General features: G+C 38.6%; 1 protein-coding gene across 1 annotated transcript in view; it reads right to left on the bottom strand.

The window, feature by feature from the left end:
• Positions 1 to 21,871, bottom strand: part of csmd3b (CUB and Sushi multiple domains 3b) — a 554,192-nt gene that overhangs the window by 237,179 nt on the left and 295,142 nt on the right. The window contains exons 8-9 of the mRNA XM_036566609.1: positions 15,208 to 15,295; positions 10,588 to 10,712 (exon numbers count right to left, since the gene is read on the bottom strand). Of these exons, the coding sequence (XP_036422502.1) occupies positions 10,588 to 10,712; positions 15,208 to 15,295 (213 nt within the window). The remainder of the gene's footprint in view (positions 1 to 10,587; positions 10,713 to 15,207; positions 15,296 to 21,871) is intronic.

The raw sequence follows: 21,871 nt of genomic DNA on the forward strand, positions 1-21,871 counted from the left end.
AATTCCTATTAGACAGTCGTCACGTCTGGCTTAAGTTATCAAGCTTAACTGATAAATCCTGCTATGTCAGTTCAGATCAAGTTCAGTGTCCCAGAATGCCTTCATATCGTCATCTCTGGTCTACCATTCGGCTGCAGTTTCCCAAAAGCAACTTAGTGTTACAGAGTGTTCAGTGTGGTCCTCGTGCTACCATTTAAGAATCATGTTTGAGCTTAGCCGCTTTTGGGAAACCCAGTCGTGATCTCTTGAGTTAAGGTGACATACACCGAAACACTAGAGAAATGGACACCAGGGGGTCCATAAACACTTCAAACGCAGTGCCCCTTTGTTCTCCCTGTCACCATCTCTCTGGCTGCTTTAGTCTTTCCATCTCGTTAAAGCAGCATCAAGAACTTATGGACGAGCTGGCGATATAGGAGTTTGGGGAGTCGCTCCTGTGGACTGCTTCTGTATTCTCTGTGACATACAGTATATCTGTGCATGCTTGTGCCGTCCCTGACAGCTCAATTACGGCCTGCTAAATGAATGGCCTTGGCTGGGCACATCTCGCCCATAGCTAAGCAGCCAGAGAGAAATTATCTCTAAAATTAAGGGACAGGAGGGTGAGCAAACAATTGATTACTCACACAACAATGTCCTGTCACTTCTTATCCCACCTTCATGAAACAAGAGCCTGGCCTCAGCAAAAATAGGGCAATAGCCACTGACAGGAGTTAAGATTAAGAATATGATAATGTTGGAGATACAGAGCAAAAAGCAAGAGAATCTTCAAAAAAGTATATTGGAAGGCATGTCCTCCTCTCATGTTTGTCTTCTCCTGTTCTTTTAATCGTTTTCAGTCATTTATTTTAAATCACATTAGTCCGAACTTTTGGACCGGGCTGCTGTACTATCATCCCTTTTAATCGAGAATTATTGCCGGCCTTTCCAAGCAGGATGCTGGCCAGGAGATAAGCATTTACTTCTGGGCATCAAGATAATTGCCTATCCAGCTTGATAAAATGTCCTGCTTCATGTATCCTTTTTTTCATCCTATATTCACTATTTTATGCTTCCTGACATTGAAGCTGACCTCTGTGGGGAAAACGAGCCAACTCAGCAGACAGCATAAAGATTAAGAGAGTCGAGCAGAGGAGCAAAGCAGCTTTAAAAAAAAGGGAAAAGCAATCGCCACCCAAAATGATCAATGACAACATTAACCCCGGACCAGAGTGTTTGACCTTCTTCCCTGGTCTTCATGTCACTAGGCTGACCTCAGTGGGAGGAGCATCCATGCACTCTAGTGCACACTAGGGGCATAGTCTGGTTAACTAGTCTACTAATAAGCCCGCTAGTCTGCACTATGGGCAGTATGAACTAGTTGAAGACCTGAAATACAGCAGAGGTAAAAACTGCAGTAAATGGGCCCGTACTAGCCAAATGTTAACAAAATACTTTTTACAGACGTACAGAACGCTCATGCTTTTTTAATAAGAGAATGGTGACTAGTCAATTAGTTACTACTTTTTTGAATCAACTAGTCGAAAAAATAATATTGGTGCAACTTCTAGTGCACACCCAGAGAAATGCTCTCGCAATATAACAGAAATATTACAAATCAACCTGTGGACATATTGCACAATAACACTTTTTCAGTATCAATATCAATCTTGAATATCGTGCCGATCTGATGATTTATCTTTAAAAACTACTATGATTCAAAATATAATATTTTATATTAATATATAAAGTCAAACTACTCAAACATTCTAGTACCTTATGCCTAGACTTATCAAGTGACATTCATGTGGTTACTGATGCTATCATGTGACCTACTTTACTTCGCTTTACATTTTGTGGTGCTACAAGCAATTCAGTTCTATTTCAGGCTAGATTTTTGACCAAATCGATTCGGACTAATTCTTTTTTCCCTCTAATATCTGATCCAGCATTTTCAGCTGACATTGGCTAAATATCGATACTGGGTATTGTATGGATCAGTATGATATCTATTCAAGATACTTAAATGATGCAGACAACCAAACATTCCAATGAAGCACTTCTTCATGCATCTGAATCTTGCCTTATGCGAGTGATATAATGATAATTTTCTAGAAAACCTTATTCATTAGCAAACCCACTGTGTTCAACTGACTTGTGTCTTAGGCTTTGCTACCATATTCCCTTTTATCCCTTTTGAACATTTTTTTTGCCTCCTACATATACACTTTTCTCATTGGCCAGAAAAGCAGACCAGCTGGGCCTAGTAAAATCAGAAGAGCATTAGAGTGTTAGTTCATTTTCTCTCTGTTGTTGGCTATATTACTCACTTCGATCACTATGCCAGGAGGGAAGTGTGCAACCACCATCTCTGGAGCTTCCAACAGACCTCACCATATGCATAAACACAACTTGTGCGACAAACTCACACCATATACATCAGTCATACCTCAAAGACACTCAGTGAAAAACAAACATATTTGTCAGGACACTGCGTTGACGAAAGTCCAGAAAATGGCTGGCATGCTTGCACCATCTGTCTTAGTTTGTCTTTTTTTCATGTGGCCATATGGCATTGTGTTGCCTGACGTGTCTAAATGCCTAAGATGCAAAGCTGAAGAAGTCATTTGTGGACACAAGGACATCAGGGGCTGAAATTCTTCAGCAGTCATTTAACTTGTACCAGAACTTTGGGCCAACTCCGAATGAGATGAAAGACTCTCTAAAAAGGACTAGTGCTAATAAAGTTTAGTTTGAGGCCAGCCTAAACCTTTTGCACCAATTAATTCGCTCCAAAAAAAGCTTTCGCAGTTCAGCTCAGGTAACTTTGGCCTGCCTTCATTGCTCTCCTGCTCTATAAAGTCACCAATGCCAGCAGTGACTATATATAAGATGCAGTTGACAGTTAATGAATGTAGAATTAGACATAGCCTGTGATACCATGCATAAAAAGGAATGTAAGAGGGCATTTCACAAAGCAAGTTAAGCCTGCTGTAGACTGTGCGATAACAGTCTTCTATGTTTATTACGTCATATGGCACAAGATGTTGCACATAAAATCTTGGCCAAATTTCCTGAAAGACTGTGCGAAATCAGTTATGCTGAGAATATTTCGGTGATAGATCTATGATGATCTATGAAAATGACAACATTCTGCCTACGTCCTCAATTTTTACCAAAAACTAGGGCTGTACAACCAAAAAAACTCTCTATATTGTGTTTTGCCTGAAAAAAGGTGTATTAAATAGTGAAGAGGGGGAGTTTGGAGCTGTTCATACCTGGGGAAAAAGGGCAACATGGAATATTCTTTCTCCAAAGTGAACTTGAAGTAAGTAGGCTAATTTCTGTCAGTCATCTCTGCCATTTCAAGGCATGTCATTGTATATGTGAAGCAACTGCTGGGCCAGTCTAACTATTAAGCCAACAAATTACCTGTAAGCAACAAAGTTTATACCCTTATTTTATCATCTAAGCACTCTCTGTCTCTCTCAAATGTCAAGCCTGCCTGATAGAAGGAGAAGTGAGGAACATTCCTATTGGGCAAGCTTCACTTTTGGCCTAAGGTATCCAGTTGCATTGAGAAATCCTGTTATGTGAACTAACCAGTGGGGGGTAACTCAGGTCCAGAAGGTAAAAATCCACCCCTAAAATTCTGTTTAAACTGTCTGGACCCCTCTGCTGCTGATGCATCAGGAAACCGGTCAGCAGGAACAAAATCAAGGAAGTTTTGACTTCCTGGTTCCGAACTGCCCACCTTTCAATTCTGTATGTAATGCTACTGTAATTTACATTTACAGTATAAGTAAATTCATACTAGTCATTTGCAATCAAGAAAAGATACTGTAAGGGGCATAATGTAGGCAAACCTCTTGTTTATTGGTGCTTTTAAAAGCACCACATATCATTAGAATACATACATACATACATCATCTAAACCGCTTATCCTACTGGGTCGTGGTGGGGTGCTGGAGCCTATCCCAGCTGTCATTGGGCGGAAGGCAGGATACACCCTGGACAGGTTGCCAGTCCATCGCAGGGCAGACAAACAGACATACACAGTCACACACCTAGGGGCAATTTAGCATGTCCAGTTGGCCTGACTGCATGTTTTTGGACTGTGGGAGGAAACCCACGCAGACACGGGGAGAACAGGCAAACTCCACACAGAAATGACCCTGGTCGCCCGGCCGGGAATCGAACCCAGGCCATTCTTGCTGTGAGGCGACAGCGCTACCCACTGCGCCACCGTGCCACCCAATCATTAGAATAGATGCAAATAAATATACATAGCACAAAGTCACGAGAATTTCTCTCAGAAAATTAGCTGACATCTTGTGAGCTAGAGTGAAGAACAAAGGTTGGTTCCAGATTTATACTGGACACCCCCAGCCATCACACAGATTTATGACATTCAATCAGCAGCACACCTGATTTAACATAATGAAGTACTGATGTAGCCAAATCAGGTATTGGATGGTAACTACAAATAATACCGGGCTGCCATGAGGAAAAGTTTGGAAAAGGTTAAACAAACACTTTGACATTATAAAACCACTACTTATTGTATTAATATTATTCATATTTATTATAATATTTCTGAGCAAATAAACACAAACAGATAAACAGCTTTTTAGATCTAATTTTCCCAGGTGCCTAAAACTTTTGCACAGTATTGTAAGCTCAATTATTAGTCAAATCCAAACCTACTTGTAGATAGCATGCTTATCCTGCTTTTACAACTCCTTTACTTCCTTTAAGATTCATTTCAAGGAAATGAAATAAATGCAAGGAGAAATCTGTATAGACGTCTTTATCTTTGACAAACAGGCATGGTAAATCCCTTTATATCCCTTTACCAGTTTCTATGGTTCTCTATAATGCTTTGCTTGGCAAACATTTTAAGTGAACTTGACAAACCATGCTTTGCTTCGTAGACATGTGTATGCAGTGTATCAAATCAATATTTTCAAAGGAGGATGTACATTATATACTTGAGTTGGATTTACAGCATTCATTTCCTCCCCACGTAAGATGTGAAAAAAAGCTCAAGGAAGCAAAGCATAGGGCTTTGTAAGGCACATATCTGACCAACACACAGAGAAGAATCAAGGACTTCACTCATATTAAAGGTAAATCTTGTTTTTAAAATGCAAGATGACTTATTGGGAAAAAAAAATCAAACCAATGAGGGTGGAAAGAACCAAAGGGGAGAAAAAAAAAACAGTTTTGTGATTTCCCAGCATGCTCCTGAAAGACAATAATTATGCCTTGGAGTTGTCCATGTTGCTCTACTTCATTTCAAGCTCTAATTATGCATAATTAAAGTGTCTGCCTGAAATATTGCAACAGCGTAATGTGTGTTAGTTTGCCCCTAACGACGCAACATAACCGACACGCTGTGGCTTTAAGACCATTACTGGTTAGGTAGGAGCATCAGTGATGTCACTGACGGTAAACACATCTCGGCTCAAAATTTTTATGGTTGCTGTGGCAACCATGCTCCTTCACACAAGGAAAAAGTAACCCCTCTCCGCTGATGGATGCACTTGTCGCAAGAGACAGAAACAAACTCTTCAGAGTAATTAATGTTCTTTCTGTTGACACAACATCAATTAAAGCTTACTGCTTACCCCTGTTCCAATGACTGATCCATATTCATAATGGTGCTTTAAGCGAGGTATGATACTTAATGGAAAGTGTCAATGCAGATATTTCTATAAAGCACAGAGCTACGGAAGGAGTGAGTCAAGATGCATGTTAATTAACACTACCCCAGCGCAGGTCAGCAGTCACAGCGCTGCACCATGCTGCAAAGTGCAAAGTGTGTGGCATTATATTTTCAGCTTAATTTGTCTCCTGATCACTGCACTTCTCAACAAAGCAGCCAGGTGGCACACAGTCTGTACACAGTGTAACTGGAATGGTGTCATATAGAGATCTGCTACTGCACATCAAGGTAAATAAGCATTTAATTGAAACATTTTCCGCATCCAACAGTATTTACAGTGATGCATTATGCGTTTTGGTAAAAAGTAAAGCCTTGAAATTTTGGCAGAGCCTTGTGTTTTGTCGAAGCATTAAAAAAGCACTCAACCTTTCAAAATGGTTGTCATACACTTTTAATATAGAGAGGTGCTACTGTACATCAACACAAGTCAGCAAGTAAATGAAAAATATTTTTAGCATTCTTGAAACTGTCTTACAGTATTACAGTATGCATTATGAATCAACCTGGTAAAAAGTAAAGCCTTGTGCTTTGATGAGGCCCTGCAAAAATACTGAAAACTGTTCAAAAGGCTTTTAAACATTTAATATGAAAGGGTGCAACTATACATAAAGACAAGGCAATTCAGCATTTAGGAAACTGGCTACCAGTACTTAAAATGCATGATGAACGAATTTAGTCAAAGTAAAGCCTTGCTTTCCCTTGCAAAAAGGAAGCTTACATAAATACCTCAATAGTATACTTGAATACTAAAAGTAGTGGGTGTCTTGGGTGTCTAACACCCTGTTGCTCGAGTGTCTGTCTAACTCCTGACCATAAGCCTTGGCCATAATGATTTGGCCCTGGTCAGAGAAGGTAGATTTTGACATGCAAAATTGTTACGAGATAATCAATGTTATTTGCTTCATCTGTGAGTGGTCATATGCTTTGGTGTACATTCTGTCTATTTCTAAAAGTATATTTTTAAAGTAACATATTGCTACTATCTATATGCTATATATATGCTATACAAAATCTCATCTCCGTTTTTCTCGTTTTTGAGTTTTTGGCATAATTTGAAAATGTCTGTTGCCCTTTAAATTGTGTGTCAATTTCATGATGAATGGACCAAAAGGAATCGGCCAAAATTACCTGGACAAAAAGTCTGGTTCCATTGACTTACATTAAAAGTAAAGCCTGTTTTTTCCTTCTCCTGTAAAGTTACCTTTTTGGAGATATGAGGTTTTGCTCCGATAACAGCGATATTTTAAATCATATTTTAGTACGCTGTAAGGAAATACACTGAAATGTATAGGTACAATTAATAGGTACAATTAATTGTCATTAACTGTTATCAAGTGTATTATTTAGAAGTATATTGTGTAAAGCAAACACTTTTGATGTATGCTTTAGAACACTGTAGTTGCATTTTAGTTGCAATATAACTCAAACTACCACGTGGGCATCAGTACATCCAATTTAGAACAGAAAAGCGCCTCTTTTAGAAAAGCATATTTAAATAGATGTTTTATTTGTTGAATGTATTTAAAGGTACTTAGCAACGCTGAAATGTAAAATAAAATTTAGATAGATTTTAGTTGCAGTATAACTCAATAAATAGCACTGAAGTGTATTAGTAAATCCAGTAGTATATTTTTAACATATTCTAAGTGTAATATCAGTTATGTCCAAAAATTACATACTTAAATCGAGTAAAGTGCAACTTAACTTCTTTGAAATTAGCACTCAAAAGCACAACTAAAGGCATTTAATAAATATTTAATCATAGCTTAATTATCGTTTAAATACATCGAAGTAAGTTGTTACAAAATAACATATTTAGTGTATATTCAAGCATGTTTAAGCAAGTACACATTAAATATATGTACCTTTTATATTAAGCATACTTTTGAAAAGTACACTTCAATGCTTTTTTTCTTTCACACAGGGTTTTGACAAAGCCTTGTGTTTTGACCAAGCACATTAAGTACTGAACACACTGCTCAGAATGGCTGCCATACATTTTCAGTGAGATATTGAAGCATATCAAGATTCATTATTAGCAAGCACCATATCTGCCAAGCCAGCTAGTCCTGTCTTGCAAACTGTGCATTTTGCAGCACTTCCAGTGCCTCAAGCTCATATAATCTCATTATTGCATTTGGTTAGAGTTGGGCAGAACACTTTGTAAAAGTGGTGATGGATGAATACCGAATACACTGCCTTAAATTTATTCAGAAACATTCCGTTAAAGTGTATAAAAAAGTAACCTATTCGCAATATATTTAAAATACATACTGATAAAGCACATGGGAAAATTGTGTATTTAATGTACACTGTTCCTCGCTGTTATCGATTGACAGTTTCCTTCATGTAATTCTTCTGTTAATATTTTTCATTAAAGATTCACTTATAATTTGAATGAACATCCAATATTCTTTATTTTTTTGCTCTTATCAGTGCATTTCTGCATCCACAACAGGACTGCCATCTGCCTCATGAACTAAGTGAACAATTCACCATATTTTAACAACAAATTCTTTCATATTTGACTGTAAAGTGTGTAAAATGACTTTCAGTTGTTGTCACGTATGCCATGAAACACAGTCTAGTACAGCACTGATACTAGATTCTCAGTCAGAAGAACGTCCACCACTGAGTTCAACCATCCTTCAACAGAGTTTAACTGAGATAAACAACTGGCTCATCACAATGATTTATCAGTCTACTCAAGTTTTAACAAGAAGCTGTGTGTTTCTCATATTTGTCTGTCTAACAAACATGTTTGCTACACAACATGATCTTAAAATAGTTAATAAACACGCACTAAAATTATTCGCCTAAAAGTGTAGAAAGTAATTGCATTCTGAATACTGCCTTTTTAAAATGTAATGTGGACTGAATATTGATATTTAATATGTGTTCAGATACCTAATAAGTAACATGTTTGAATATATGCATATATGCAGTCATCCTTGTATTTAAACTCTGCAATATTACAGTACTATTGTCATTCCTTGTTAGGTTTTGGGTGTCAAGAAAAGAGTTGGCGGAACGCATGATGAATTGTTTTACTCTGTATCTAGGATATTGCTCTGCGAGCTCTCTAATTGGTTAGGACTTCAAGAGTGTAAGAGAAGGTCAAATGTGTTAGAGAACCACCAGCATGACTGCAAAGTGACGGAAGAAACAACCAATCATGTTTTCATTTACAATGGGTGGGGCCAATTTTGTGAGAAATAACATCACTCTAGGTCTTCTGGAAGTCCTAGATAAGTCACTGACTGAAGTGGCAGCTGAACCAAAGAGTTATTAGAAATGGAAAACAGCAGCGCCAACTCTATACCAGGATTCTTTACCGAACGAGTCACTGTGAAGCTGCTACACAGTAAAACTGGTGCTAATATGTGTCTAAATGTACTTAATCTAGAACTGCCAAAAAGTGCTAATAAACTACTATAATAGGGATTCTAGCAGCAGTCAGTTTTGACATTTAAGGCCTAGCTCTAATAGTCACGGTTCACGGATATTCCCAATACTTGTATTCTGTTACTTCCCAACCCTGCATTCGGTCATTGCATCAGTGGCATTATTAAATGAAAAATAAAATACCAATTAGTATCGCTGAGGTTAAAAAAAACCTTTAGACCCTAGTTACCTGCACTAAATTCTTTTCCTACAAATTAAATTTGACATTTCGAACTGACATCTGTGGTGAACATTTTCTGACAAGCTGGGTGCCACAAGGTTCCCACTGAACATGTGGATTTGATCACAGAAGCTAACCCTGACCCCCTTTGTTTTCACGGAAGAGAGGTATATAGTAATTGCAAATGGATAGTCAGACATCAGACAAATGACAAAAGAAAATATATCTAAAGCAACAGTGGTTAGACTATGAAAATCAGGGTTAAGGGCAGTACTATTTTATGTCCAAATAAGGTCACCCCTTGCCCTCATTTATATACACACCAACAAGCAACAGATTATGGACAGTTAAAAGCAGAGCTCAGTGCTTAGGACAGAGTGACATTTCCCAGCTGCCAAACTATATGGGTGGCCTAGATTGAAAAGTGATGCCCCAAAATCTGGTATTAAAAGGGTTAGCTGTTCTTGACCAGTACCAATTGCTACAGGCAGTGGAAAAAAACTTCAAAAAAACAAAAATTCATTACTGAAGAAAGTAGCTGAAAATGACAACAATAGGTTCCGCTGTTCTGGTAGAAAGAAAAATGAGCAGTGTGTTGGGCAGACATCTGCTGACCACAATCTGGGTTCACAGTATACCTGTGCAACTATATGCTCCAACTCTATGCGGTATAGTTGTGCTTTGTACTACCTGCTTCGTAATGCTACACTACATGGCACTACATGGTCTGGTGTGTTATGGCCTTAAGGTAAATGGTAGCCAAAATCATCAGATCAATTCAACTGAATTATGAGAATCAATATCGAATAAACTAAATTGTGCTCACTTTAAAGAAGTTGTTAGAAAAAAATAACACAATGCATCCATTTATAATGTGTTACCAAACATGAAGTGATTTCACAATAGCATTTTAGCCTAGAACATCTTAAATTGGATTGGTTTTACAAATTTCACCATAAATAAAGTATATGATGTGCAACTGTACTGTCTAAGAATAAAAACAAACATTTGTATTATCTTTACCTTTATAAGTTAGAATCTTTGTATCTGTAGTTAATAATAATAGTAATGATACTTTGATTTTTCCACGCCAAGTAAGATCTCAAGCTAATGTTGGCTGTACACTTACAGCATCTATTAACTTGCATAGCAGTGAAAAGACTGAGCTTATGAAATCTTAAAATGCTGGTCATAAGATGCATTTGGTACTAAAGATTTGGAACTGGAGTGGTCAGTAGATTACTGAGAGACTCACCTCTGCACACAGGTCTGTGGTCACTCCAGGCAGCAAAAACCTCAGCCACTCTCTGACACGTGATGCTTTTAGAGCCCTGGAGCACATGGTCTTCATCACAGGTAAACTGGGCTGTGGCACCGATGCTGGAGAGAATACAAAAATATAGCACACACGATTCCACACACAATACACGATTCCATTAAATAATACATTCAATCCCAGCACACAGAGACAGACATACATAGACATAAGCCATAAAAACTTACTCAAATAAAAGTCTAGAGAAGGAAAGTATACAAGAAAACATAAAAAGTGCTGCTTGTGTTCCTTTGCCAGCACTGCTCTGCGGATGTACCTTCACTACAAGCAATTCCCATTATTTCACAGCACTCAACAAAAAACACTTTGGCAAACTCTGGAGTTCTATCTAGCATGTCTCTTTGATGGAAATAAAAATCAAAGTACATTAAATTAGATTGTGTTTGAAAAAGTGTACTTTAGGTATTTCATCCACTTAAATGTGTTTTGAATTTGTCCTGAAGAATCCACTGAAAGGAAGCAACATAGCATTGAACTGAAAAACGTGCTTTGCATACATCACGAGTCTAAATGGTATGATGTATGTATACCGCAATGTAAAGTGGAAAAAGACAGTACTGTACAAAAGTCAGTCACTTTCCTTAATTTCCAGTCATTAAGCTATTGATTTCTCAGTGTCAACAAAAGGTGTTCCCAAAGGTGACACTGACACTGTTTCCCTTCAAAGAGACATTCACACAAGCAACTACCCAAACACACCTTAGCTGCCTTGCCAGTGTCTTTCTCATGTGCATCTAAACGGCTTAAGAAGATCCTTTTGAGATTAGATATAAACTTATCTACACCAAAACTTTCACCATCAGCTAAACAGAACTTAAAACTTTCATCTTTGAGAGATTAAATTGAACTTCACTCTTGCTTCAGATCTAAAGAAATTTAAAGGTGTTTCTGCCCGTCCTTCCACTGTGAGAAAACAAATCAATTCTTTGAGTCTGAAAGGATGTGTAGTTGTCAAGGTCTGCATTCCACCATAATATCTTCTAGCGTGAGGCTAATTTTCAATGTCAAATACGGGAGTGGCCGGTTAATTAACACAGTGAGAGCTGGAGCGTGACAACTCATAAGTGTAATAAAATCCCACAAATAAAGGAATAGCCTAAATCAAACGAGAACTACCACTTAATAATCTGCATATACAGATAATATCTAACAGCAAAACAACAAAAAGTAATAAACTACTTCTAAATAGAAGCAACCTATCATGTGAACAATCATGTGAATCACATGAATGGTTTTCTTGTAGGCTACAGAAATGGTGGAGCCTTCAGACATTCAGACAGGCACAGCTGTAGAAAGTGCTCTTAATAAAGGTGAATATATAACAACAAAGCTTACCAAAGGCAGGCCTGACCTATGGCGGTCATTTTGAATTGTAACTAATGCAGATGGAAACCAGTTATACAGGACTGCAGGTGGGAGCAGGACAAAACACTTAGGTAGGGGGCAAGAGCAGGACAAACGGTGCATGTTTTCTGTGGGGGTGGGTGGGAGCGGAATAAAATTTTATGGGAGCAGGTGAGAATGGGACTTAAAAAATCTGTCCAGCACTGACTTCAACCTGCACATTTCTTCAAAAAATTGAAAGCAAGAATGGCAGCTACAATAAAGGAGAAGAAGGATGCACTAAATACCAGAAATTCTAAAATTATATTTAGTTGTTGAGGCTTTTGTGTCATTTTCTTGTTTTTCCTGATGCTGAAAAAATTATTTTTCCTTATGGCTATTTTGACTGAAAATTCAATTAATAAAAAGAGTGGTACTGTATTTAACAGAAATAAATTTCATGTAGTCAAAAAGCCTTTTTCATGTTTGTAGTATACTACATTAAAAAGCATCTTAAAAGGTTTTCCTGATGAAGTTTCCATTGAAGAATGCTTTTTACCCTCTGAAAGGTTCCTTAAAATTCAGTCAAAGTTCTTTTTGTGCAGGCTGTGGAATTGTTCCAGTGCCAAGCTGTTATGGCAAAGATTACAGCAACTTGTCTATTCAGTGAGTTTTGAGTAACGGTAAATAAAACAACTTGACGTAGACTCAGTGAAGCTGCTGCAAAATATTGTAAAAACTGGCACATTTCCTTGCATTAATGCTTCCAGCGCTCTCTCTGGTTGTCTGTCTGCCATTCTGTGGCGGCCTTACACAAATACTTCACACCGATTACATCAGTGTCACAGTTGGAATTAGCTGGGCCTAATTGGCTGCAGCGCTGAGTTCCATACGCATGTTGTCAGCCTCCCTGTCGCGGCATTATTAGCATGACATTGGGATGAGTGCTCATAACGGAAGGAAGCAGAGGAAAAGGTGATTTATATTCACTGAAGGTGCTGGACGCAGAGCATTGAGGTAATCAGGTGCCACCAATATTAATGACAGGTGTCAGTCCGGAGGCACGACATCCATAATGCAGCTCGAAGTTTCTGCTTCTCCTCATCCAGGCAGTGCCCTTCAACGCTCAGCACTTCATGCTAGCTGACATGACGGAGTAGAGGAGGACAGCAGGCTGAAACCGAGTAAACAAACTGAAGTGCTCAGCTGAGTAAACCGCTGCAGAGACAAAATAAAGGGACGTGGGCCTGGGCTCATCCTTGGAGATGCAACATTATCAAATTGGTGGCACTTTCTGTCGTGCCTTTCAATAAATTATGGTAAGAGAGAATGTTTACATATTGCCTGCAGCTGTACGGTTTTAAACACCACTTCCAATAAAAAGAAAACACTGCTATCTCCACCGAGTTGTAACTTTTCTCGCCTCATGAATTCAGAGTGGTTAACAATGCTGAGGTTTTTCAGCTACTACATAAATGTTTTCAGAGTCATCCAGTATTACAAAGATCACCTTCTGTCAACATAGCTGGGCTAATTCACAGCCAGAGTGCTTTAGCAAGGAGCTGAAAAGTCAAAAGTGATAAAATCTTAAAAGAGTAAAGATGCTGTTAATATGCAAAAGTTTGGAATCACTCTTCAAAAGTCTGGATTTTTTTAGTAATATAAAACTGATCAATATCTGCAATCAGATTCTCATATATCTGTCTTGCAACTTCAGGTTTCAAACAATTAGTAGGCAAGTGTAAATAAAAATGAAGGAATGTTAGATGTGTCTAGAATGATGGAGCTATAGATTCTTGAAGAAAGAGATGCTGTGATCAAATATATACATAATTTCCACATTACTAAAATATAAGACATCTAAACACAGGCCCCCCACAACAAACGCATGAGTGGAGTAGCCCAAATTCATGGAGAAGCATGTGTGGAGGGGACTGCACTGCATCTAATCATTTAAAAAAGCAAAATATGGGCTAGTTTAAAAGAATCATAATAATAATTATAATAATTATATAATTATTATAATTTTAATAATTTAAAAAGGAAAATATGGCCTAGAAATGTATGAAAGATCTATCTGAAAGTGCCACACATTCAGTAGAGGATCAACATGACAGCTAAATTTACAGCACATCACCAAAGGCCTACCCATTTACATTCCTATACACACATTCCTAAAACGGAGCCAACACAAAATGATGCATACTCATATGTTAATCCCTCCTTTGTTAATCAGGTGTAGCCTTTTATACGATGACAAGCAGCACAACAGTGTGTACAAAGTGCTGTCTCAATTTGACTGTTTTTTGCCATTTGAACTATAACAGCATTTACAGAATAGCTGGTTTAGTACGGTGGCCAAACACACTGCAAAAGAAAATGAACTGCAGAAAACACCTTTATCGAAATGGCAATTGACACGCAACTTCAGAAATGCTGCAGAGCCAATCACAACCCACCGGAAATGTTTCCGGGGCCATTCAAACTTTCAAATTCTATGCAGCATAAACATTGCCATCATATCAGATAGCTAACTAACCAAATTAACTATGAACTTACTGAAATGTAAGTCTCCGTGGTCTGCACTTCTGTCAGTGATTTTTCATCACACATATTTCATCTATTTGAGAATATTCCAGAAATATCTGTTTTCTGTCATTTGCAGCATGTTTGTGAAATGTAGTTCAGCTGTAGTCATTTTGATGAAAACACTTATGAGATTGCAATGTGTTTTTCACTGTATTATGCATTGGCCACCATAGTTTAGTGGGGTATGATGATTAGTTAGTGAGGCATTGCTCCACTAAATGGCCCCCTGACACCGAGCCTGCATCAACACAATTTTGCCTAAAAGGCAAAACTGTGTTGATATTTTTTATTTATATGGAAATGATGCACACATTTGAAGCAAGTATATTCAATCACAGCATCACTTTTTCAAATGTACTGCACAATTAAAACTGAAAAATGTTTACCAGTCAAAAGAAATTTATGAGATTCAATATTTAACCAGCTTTTTTTGTGCACAGTGACTTTGTGTGAAAAGCACCCTGCTATTTGTCTGTCCTCTGCACACCATGAGCTGTGTGTTTGTGTGTGTGTGCGTGCATGTGGCACTGATGCAGCAGTCACTAGATCAGACTCAGTGAAGGTTGGCTAGTGCCCAGGGCTCCTCAGGGGCCAGTGGAGAGACACACGGTACCCATAGGTGATTACCTAAAGTCGTTGCCGATGCGCTTGCCGTTTTCCGGCTCCCCAGGGTCCGGGCAGGAGTTAGAGGCCTGTTTAATTCCGCCCTCATTCACTGCAAAGTCAGAACAAAGCATGGCGTTAGATGCGCACACAGACACACAGACACACACATATACACACACTCACACTCTGATTGGCTTCATGCCACCAACCTCACTGAAGAGCTGACACAGAGTAAAGTAGTGAACACTGCTAAATGGCAATGAGAGGAGCAAGACTGCGCGCATACACACACACACACATGCAAAGACACACAAAAATGTTGTCATTTTCTGGCTTTATTCCATGCTGATGTTCGCTGATTGAAATGTAATTAGCTGATAAAGCACGAGACCTCACCATGACAAGGCGACTCAGTTAATTTCCAGACATTAGGTACATCAAGCTCCTGTGTAATTTTCTGTTAAATATATGTTTTCTGCTCATTTTCCTTGTGCCTTAGGGCTATATTTCCTTATTCCTTGACTGGAAATGAAGTAAATGAAGGGTGGTCTAAGTGCACTCAAATGGACAAACGTCAAAGAGGTCCATGAAGCCTGTTCAGACAAGTGTGCAAGGGCACATACAGTGGGCAAAAAAACTTTTTTTAAAAACTTGGCCTTGGCGTTAAATTAGACAGCTTGCCTGACTAAGCTGAAATAAAAAAGAGAAAGTTGAGCGTCGCTTTGCACATTACAGTGTGATCTAAGTCAAAGAGAAAAAGGATGAGGAAAAAAGAAGGAAGTTAAAAGCGTGGTAGGTGCGAGCCTTGCAGACAGAATGAGGATGATTCAGTTTGATCACTTTCCATCTGAATCCAAGAGGGGTGTGTCACTTCTTATTTTCTTACTGAGTGAACCTCGCTCCAAATGCAGCCCATTAGCACTCCAACAAACACACACACATGCACACACAGGGGCTGCCCCTGGCCATTTGACATCCTTGACTGGACACACACTCATCACATATATTCCCTCTTTCTCTCTCGCTCAACCTTAGCTTAGGCATTCCTGGTAACTTTAGGTGAGGCTATATTTAGTAATATGTAATATATTTGACAATTTAAATCATGTATCTAACATTGTTAGATTGTCGTTTAAATTTAAATTCATAATTCATCAGTAACTCTTGCACACACATATGTACACAACCACAGTTCCATGTTTTTCTACACCATGATAATTAGTCTCTGCACTGCTGCACAGCAATTACACTAATGTTATGCAGTGAAGCTCAGTTGACTGCTACAGCAAATCTTAAGTGTGCTGAAAAAAATGTAAGTGCTTAATATACAGATAAAATTAACAAACTGAAGATATATAGATATACTGATAGCAGTTTAAAATAGCAGATATACTGGAAGCAGATTACTATGTTTTAAATCATTAAAAACAACTGTTATGACTTTAATGCTTATGCAAACCATTTATGTCAAATAGTTATATGTGTCCATACGTAATTGACATATATACAGTAATTTACAGAAATACTTTTGTGCACCAGAACATGAATTTAGCGTAATGCAGAATGTCTGCTTTAATTTGTGAGTATGTATGTCCATATTAGTTGAATCATGAAGGAATTAAAGGTCTCAGGGTTACAAATATTCAATATTCAAGCATTGTGTAAGAATAAGAAAAGTCGTTTCACTTTAATAAGCGAATGGAAAAAGAAACTTCATTTTGTTATTCTTGTGGTCAGCATGCTCTCATTTATTTTCAGTAATAAATGCAAATGAGAAAGTGCTAGCTAGCTTGGAAACTTATCTGGGCCATTCATAGTCTTCAACGAGCTCGGAACTGCCAACTGCGTGATTCTGGTGACAAGCCAGTATTTGGCTTCATAAACAAAATGTTTTCTTTCCCAACGGATGTGCACGGGTTCATAAAAGCAGTAAGCGTGTCTTATATTTTTGGGAACCAAACATAACTGGACAAACTGCAGTGTTGTTTCTTGGCCAACTCTTTCTAACTGCAAACTGCTGCCAAAGAGTTTGCTGTCAAAGGGTCTAGATTCTATATAGTCATATGCAAATGTCTGAACACCCCTAGTCAAAATTTTTTATTTTGTTGATTTTTAAAGTAAATATAGATTACCACACCATCCACAGAGAACATTTTATTCTGCAAATTTTAGTACACGATTTTTATTTATTGACAAAAAGAAAAAAAAATCATGAAATACAAAATGTGCCATAACTTTTGCACAGGCCAAATTTTAAGTTTTGATCCCCCCAAGCATGTTAAATTCAGTAACTGCGCAATATATGCTGAAGTAAGTTCTCTGTAGAGGATATGTACTTATTACTACTTAGAAAAGAAGCAAAAACAAATTAAGTTTTGCAAAAGCAAACAACCTGGCACATACCAGAAGACTGGAGACTTAATTAAAAACACTATCCAGAACATAGACACAGATGTGTCAAAGACAACCAGAATGAGAGGAACAGACCAGCATATCCTCAGAGTGTTTACTGTCAGATGCAAAACACTGGTAAGCCGCAACAACAGAAAATCCAGCTTAGAATTTGCTAAAAATGGTTCCGGCACAAAGTCTTATGGACAGACTAGACAAAGATGAACTTGTATCAGAGTGATGAAAAGAGGAAAGTGTGGTTAAAAAAATAGAACCACTCATGATCTGAAGTCATCGTCTCATCTATAAGACACAGAGGAATGGGCATGTATAGATCTCCTTTGTGACTGCAAACAGCACAAGCAAGATAAATTCTGAAGTGTATAAATGAATTTTAAAATGGGCTCAGTTCCAAACAAATGTCTCCAAACTCAGCTGACAGTGTTTCACCTTGAAACAGGATAATGTTCTGAAAATACTTTTAAACTAATACCAGTTGTTTTCAAAGTTAAAGTCCACTTTATTGTGAAATTCAGTGTGTGAATATATATACTAGAAATCAAATGCTTCCTGGGTTGTTACATGAGACATGGACAATGATTAAACTGTAATAGGCAATAAAGAAGGCTTACAATGTACAATACTAAGGGCAGCAGTGAATAACAGACGTTAAACAGTGCAAATACAGGTGCTAATAAGTAGTCACCAACCATTAAACAGTGCAAACAAACATTAAATATTAAAGTGCAATAGACATCAGACATCAGTGCAAATATGTTATTGAATCCATGTTAAAAATACACATTACATAAGTGACTGTGCATAGGGAATAAAGTAGCTCATTATCAGTTCAGAAGGAACAGAGGCTGAGAAGCCTGATGGCTTAGGGGTAAAAAGTGTCCTTCAGGCAGCTGGTATTAGTATTTATGACAGCAGTGTGAAAAGGTCTTGGCTTGGGGATGTGGGGTCCCAGATGATACTGCCTGCCTTCTCATACATACTGGTGATGAGTAGGAGTGATGACCCAATGATTCAGGCAGATTTCACCACCCACTGGAGGCTCTGTGGTCTAATACGGTGCAGATGCCAAACAAGACCATGATGCTCTTTGGGAGGCTGCCTTTCACAGTGGCTTTGTAAAAGCTGTAAAGGGTTCTAGAAGACAGGCTAGCACTGTTGCCCCTTTTACACTACGGAAGCAGTGTCTGTCGACCAGGTGAGCTGCTCCAAGATATGAGACCCAGGTACTTTAAGCTAATAACTCTTTTAATGGCAGACCTGCCAATGTTAATTCCTTTTTAACGCTAATAAGTTGAATCTAAGCCAAGAAAAGAAGAGAGAATGCTTTATGTGTACCAATGATAGCAAAGATGTCCTGGTAGGTGAAGTTTGTTAGTCTCAAGTTCTAAAGTCAGTTTGTCAGGAAGTCTAGGATCTAGCTCTCCAGTGTCAAATCCAGTCCAGGTAGGCTGAAAGTGATGAATCTTTGGGATGCGTTGAAGGCTGAATGAGGATCCTCATGAAAACACTTAAAGACAATAAAAATCCTCATTCTCATGTAGGATTTGTCGGGACAAAGCCAACTGAAGAGTTGAGGACACTTATTTTGTTGATGTGTTCAAGCGATAGGTAAACTGGAAGTGGGTCATTTATGGCAGAGATTGTGTTGACTTGATATGAGTCATAACTAACTTCTTGAAGGACTTCGTAATGAAGTGGGAAGTGTATCTGACAAACATCCAGGAAGGTGGTCAGTAATTTCTTGGACACTGGTGTTATGTTGGTAGATTTGAAGCATGTTGGTAAAGAAAACTGAGCCAGAGAGCGATGGCGAAGATGCCTGCAAAGACAACTGGAAGATGCCATCAGGCCCATCTGCTTGATGAGAGCTGACTCCCTGAAGAGTCTTCCATGGACAAGAATGATACAAGTTGAAAACTCTGTTGCTAACAAGTTACTCACAGTTTCTGGTAGGGAGGAAACAACAACTATGGCTTGAACTGCTCCAGTGTTTGTAATCTGTGATAGCTTACAATACTTACCACACACGCCTTGGATTTCTGGTGTCAGTCAAATGTTTTTTCATGGTAAATTCTTCAAGCTAATGTGAGGTTCATCCGTGCAAACTGACATCACTGTTCTTCCACAGTTTTGGTGATCACTAACATAGTTGCTGATGTAGGTAGTCACAAATGAATCGTAATTTCAAAAGTTGATATTTTGGCTTTGTGACAGCTTCTCTCAACACATTCTTTTCAGTTTTTTTCAAAACTATCTTGGAGACACTGTAGCACCTGAGGGCCAGACTCTGCTCCACTCTGTGGTGGTGGTGCCTCATTCCTGCAACATCCCTTGCTGAAAAGATTGTCATTTTAATACTAAGCTCCTCCTAGAAGCAATAGGCAGTTATCACAGTTATGATTGCACAGTGATAGAAGTGCACAAATTTAAAAGTGCACAATCCAATCTCTTAATCTGTACCAGGTCTGTGCCACACTAATGGGAGCCAGGTTTACAGAAACATTACAATAGAGCAGTTTGAGAAGCTCTGTTGTGATTTAAGCCTTGGTACGAAAAATAGTCAGCAGCTGCAGGTCTGCCGGGGTTAGCGTTTAGCCCATTTTGCAGACTGCTGCTGAGTTTCTGCCTGCATCCACACCTCCTCCGGAGTCTCTTCCGCCAGTTAGCACACTCAGGCAAAGCCATGGCTCCAGGGCCTGTCTGGAGGATTCCTGTAAGCTAAGTTCTTCCAGGTCTGATGGATTACAATGCTTTCTGATGCATAATCCTCTCTTTTAAATATATGGCCAGTAGTCTGCCAGTTATTCAATTGTAAATTAATTTCAGGCCCAGTTTCTCTGGAGTTTTCATTCAAAAACTGTGTATGACAATGGAGTGACTTTCTTTTCTCTTTAATACTGACCTCCTTTCCCCTTCCAGTTTGCAATCTGTTACAGGATCTGATGCGTATGCCACAATTGCAAAATACAACAGATGTATATATTTTTTTTCATGGCCTTTTGACTTGCGTGCTGTCGGAATAATAAATACTCAAGGATAGCTGTGACTAGCATGATGCATATTAAATACTAGTTGGCTTCTTCTGAAAATGGAGTATTTCCTCCAGTGAATAAATTGTAAAAAAGACTAAAGCTAGCAGAATCAAAAGTCAACAGCAAACGCTAGGATGTGGCGAATGTGAATAATTTTGGTACCGAGGACAGCAAACAATAAAAACAGCACCAGCATGAGAAGATTAGGCTCTCCAGTGGCGCTGTAGTAAAAACTCTGCCTAATAAGCAGAAGCAGCTCAAATTCAATCCCAAGTGCACCATTTGCTGTTCATGGTCCGAAGTCCAGGGGAACTGGCTGCATTCCCAGTTGCACTGGTTGGAGAAGTTGCAGCAGACCCTGCATACCCTGGAGGAAGCGTGCAGCCTTTTCCTGCCAGATTGCTGGAGACAATGTGAAATATGGGGAGGGACTTAATACGACTGGGGGCTGGAGATGACTAAATTGGGTGAAAAACAAGAAGCATACAAATAAAATAGCCTTCCATTCTGTAGTGAATGTATTGGGTGATTGCTGGCATTCACCCATCTGCACATCCATCCAATCTTCATGGTATATGAGGAGAACAGCACATGTCCTTGGATCAATGCAGACAGAGTTTATAGCTATGCGTGGATCTATACAAGAATATGAAAGAGCTTTCAATAATTTTGCTGCCAGCGTGGCAGTGCTGAACAGCTTAAAATAGGTGCGTTTACTTGAACATGCAAGATTACTGTTGTTTTTGGCATGTGTGGGTAGAGTGGGTGATAACTGTATATTTCTGTAGCTTTTGAAGTAAACCAATGGTTAGATACTTTGTTTAGTTTATGGGGACAAGCAGCAAAGGACCAAAATAGAGAACGGAAAAACAGTTCCTTTCCTAAGACTTCTTCCAAAGCATGTGCTAATGCAAAATTACTAAAAGCAACAAAATCATGGTGTCTTTTCATGTATCATAACGAGAACATCTAGAGACAACTATGAGAAATTTTGTTCTAAAAGTGGGTGGGAATACAGACGTGTGAGTGTTAAATTTTTGAAACTTTGTGAAGGCGAAGCTCAAAGTATTCGGCGATGGAGAGCTTGTCAACATTGTCTGACAGACAGTAAGACGGTCTTTGGCACGTAGATGTAACTTGGTGAACTTCAACTGAGCATGTAGATTTGCGTAATGTATGCAGAGAACACACTGCACACGTTAAAAGTCAGTTTTATCTCTTGTGAGTGAAAAACAGTTTGG

The sequence above is a fragment of the Colossoma macropomum genome, unplaced genomic scaffold, assembly GCF_904425465.1.
Source record: "Colossoma macropomum unplaced genomic scaffold, Colossoma_macropomum, whole genome shotgun sequence".
NCBI lineage: Eukaryota > Metazoa > Chordata > Actinopteri > Characiformes > Serrasalmidae > Colossoma > Colossoma macropomum.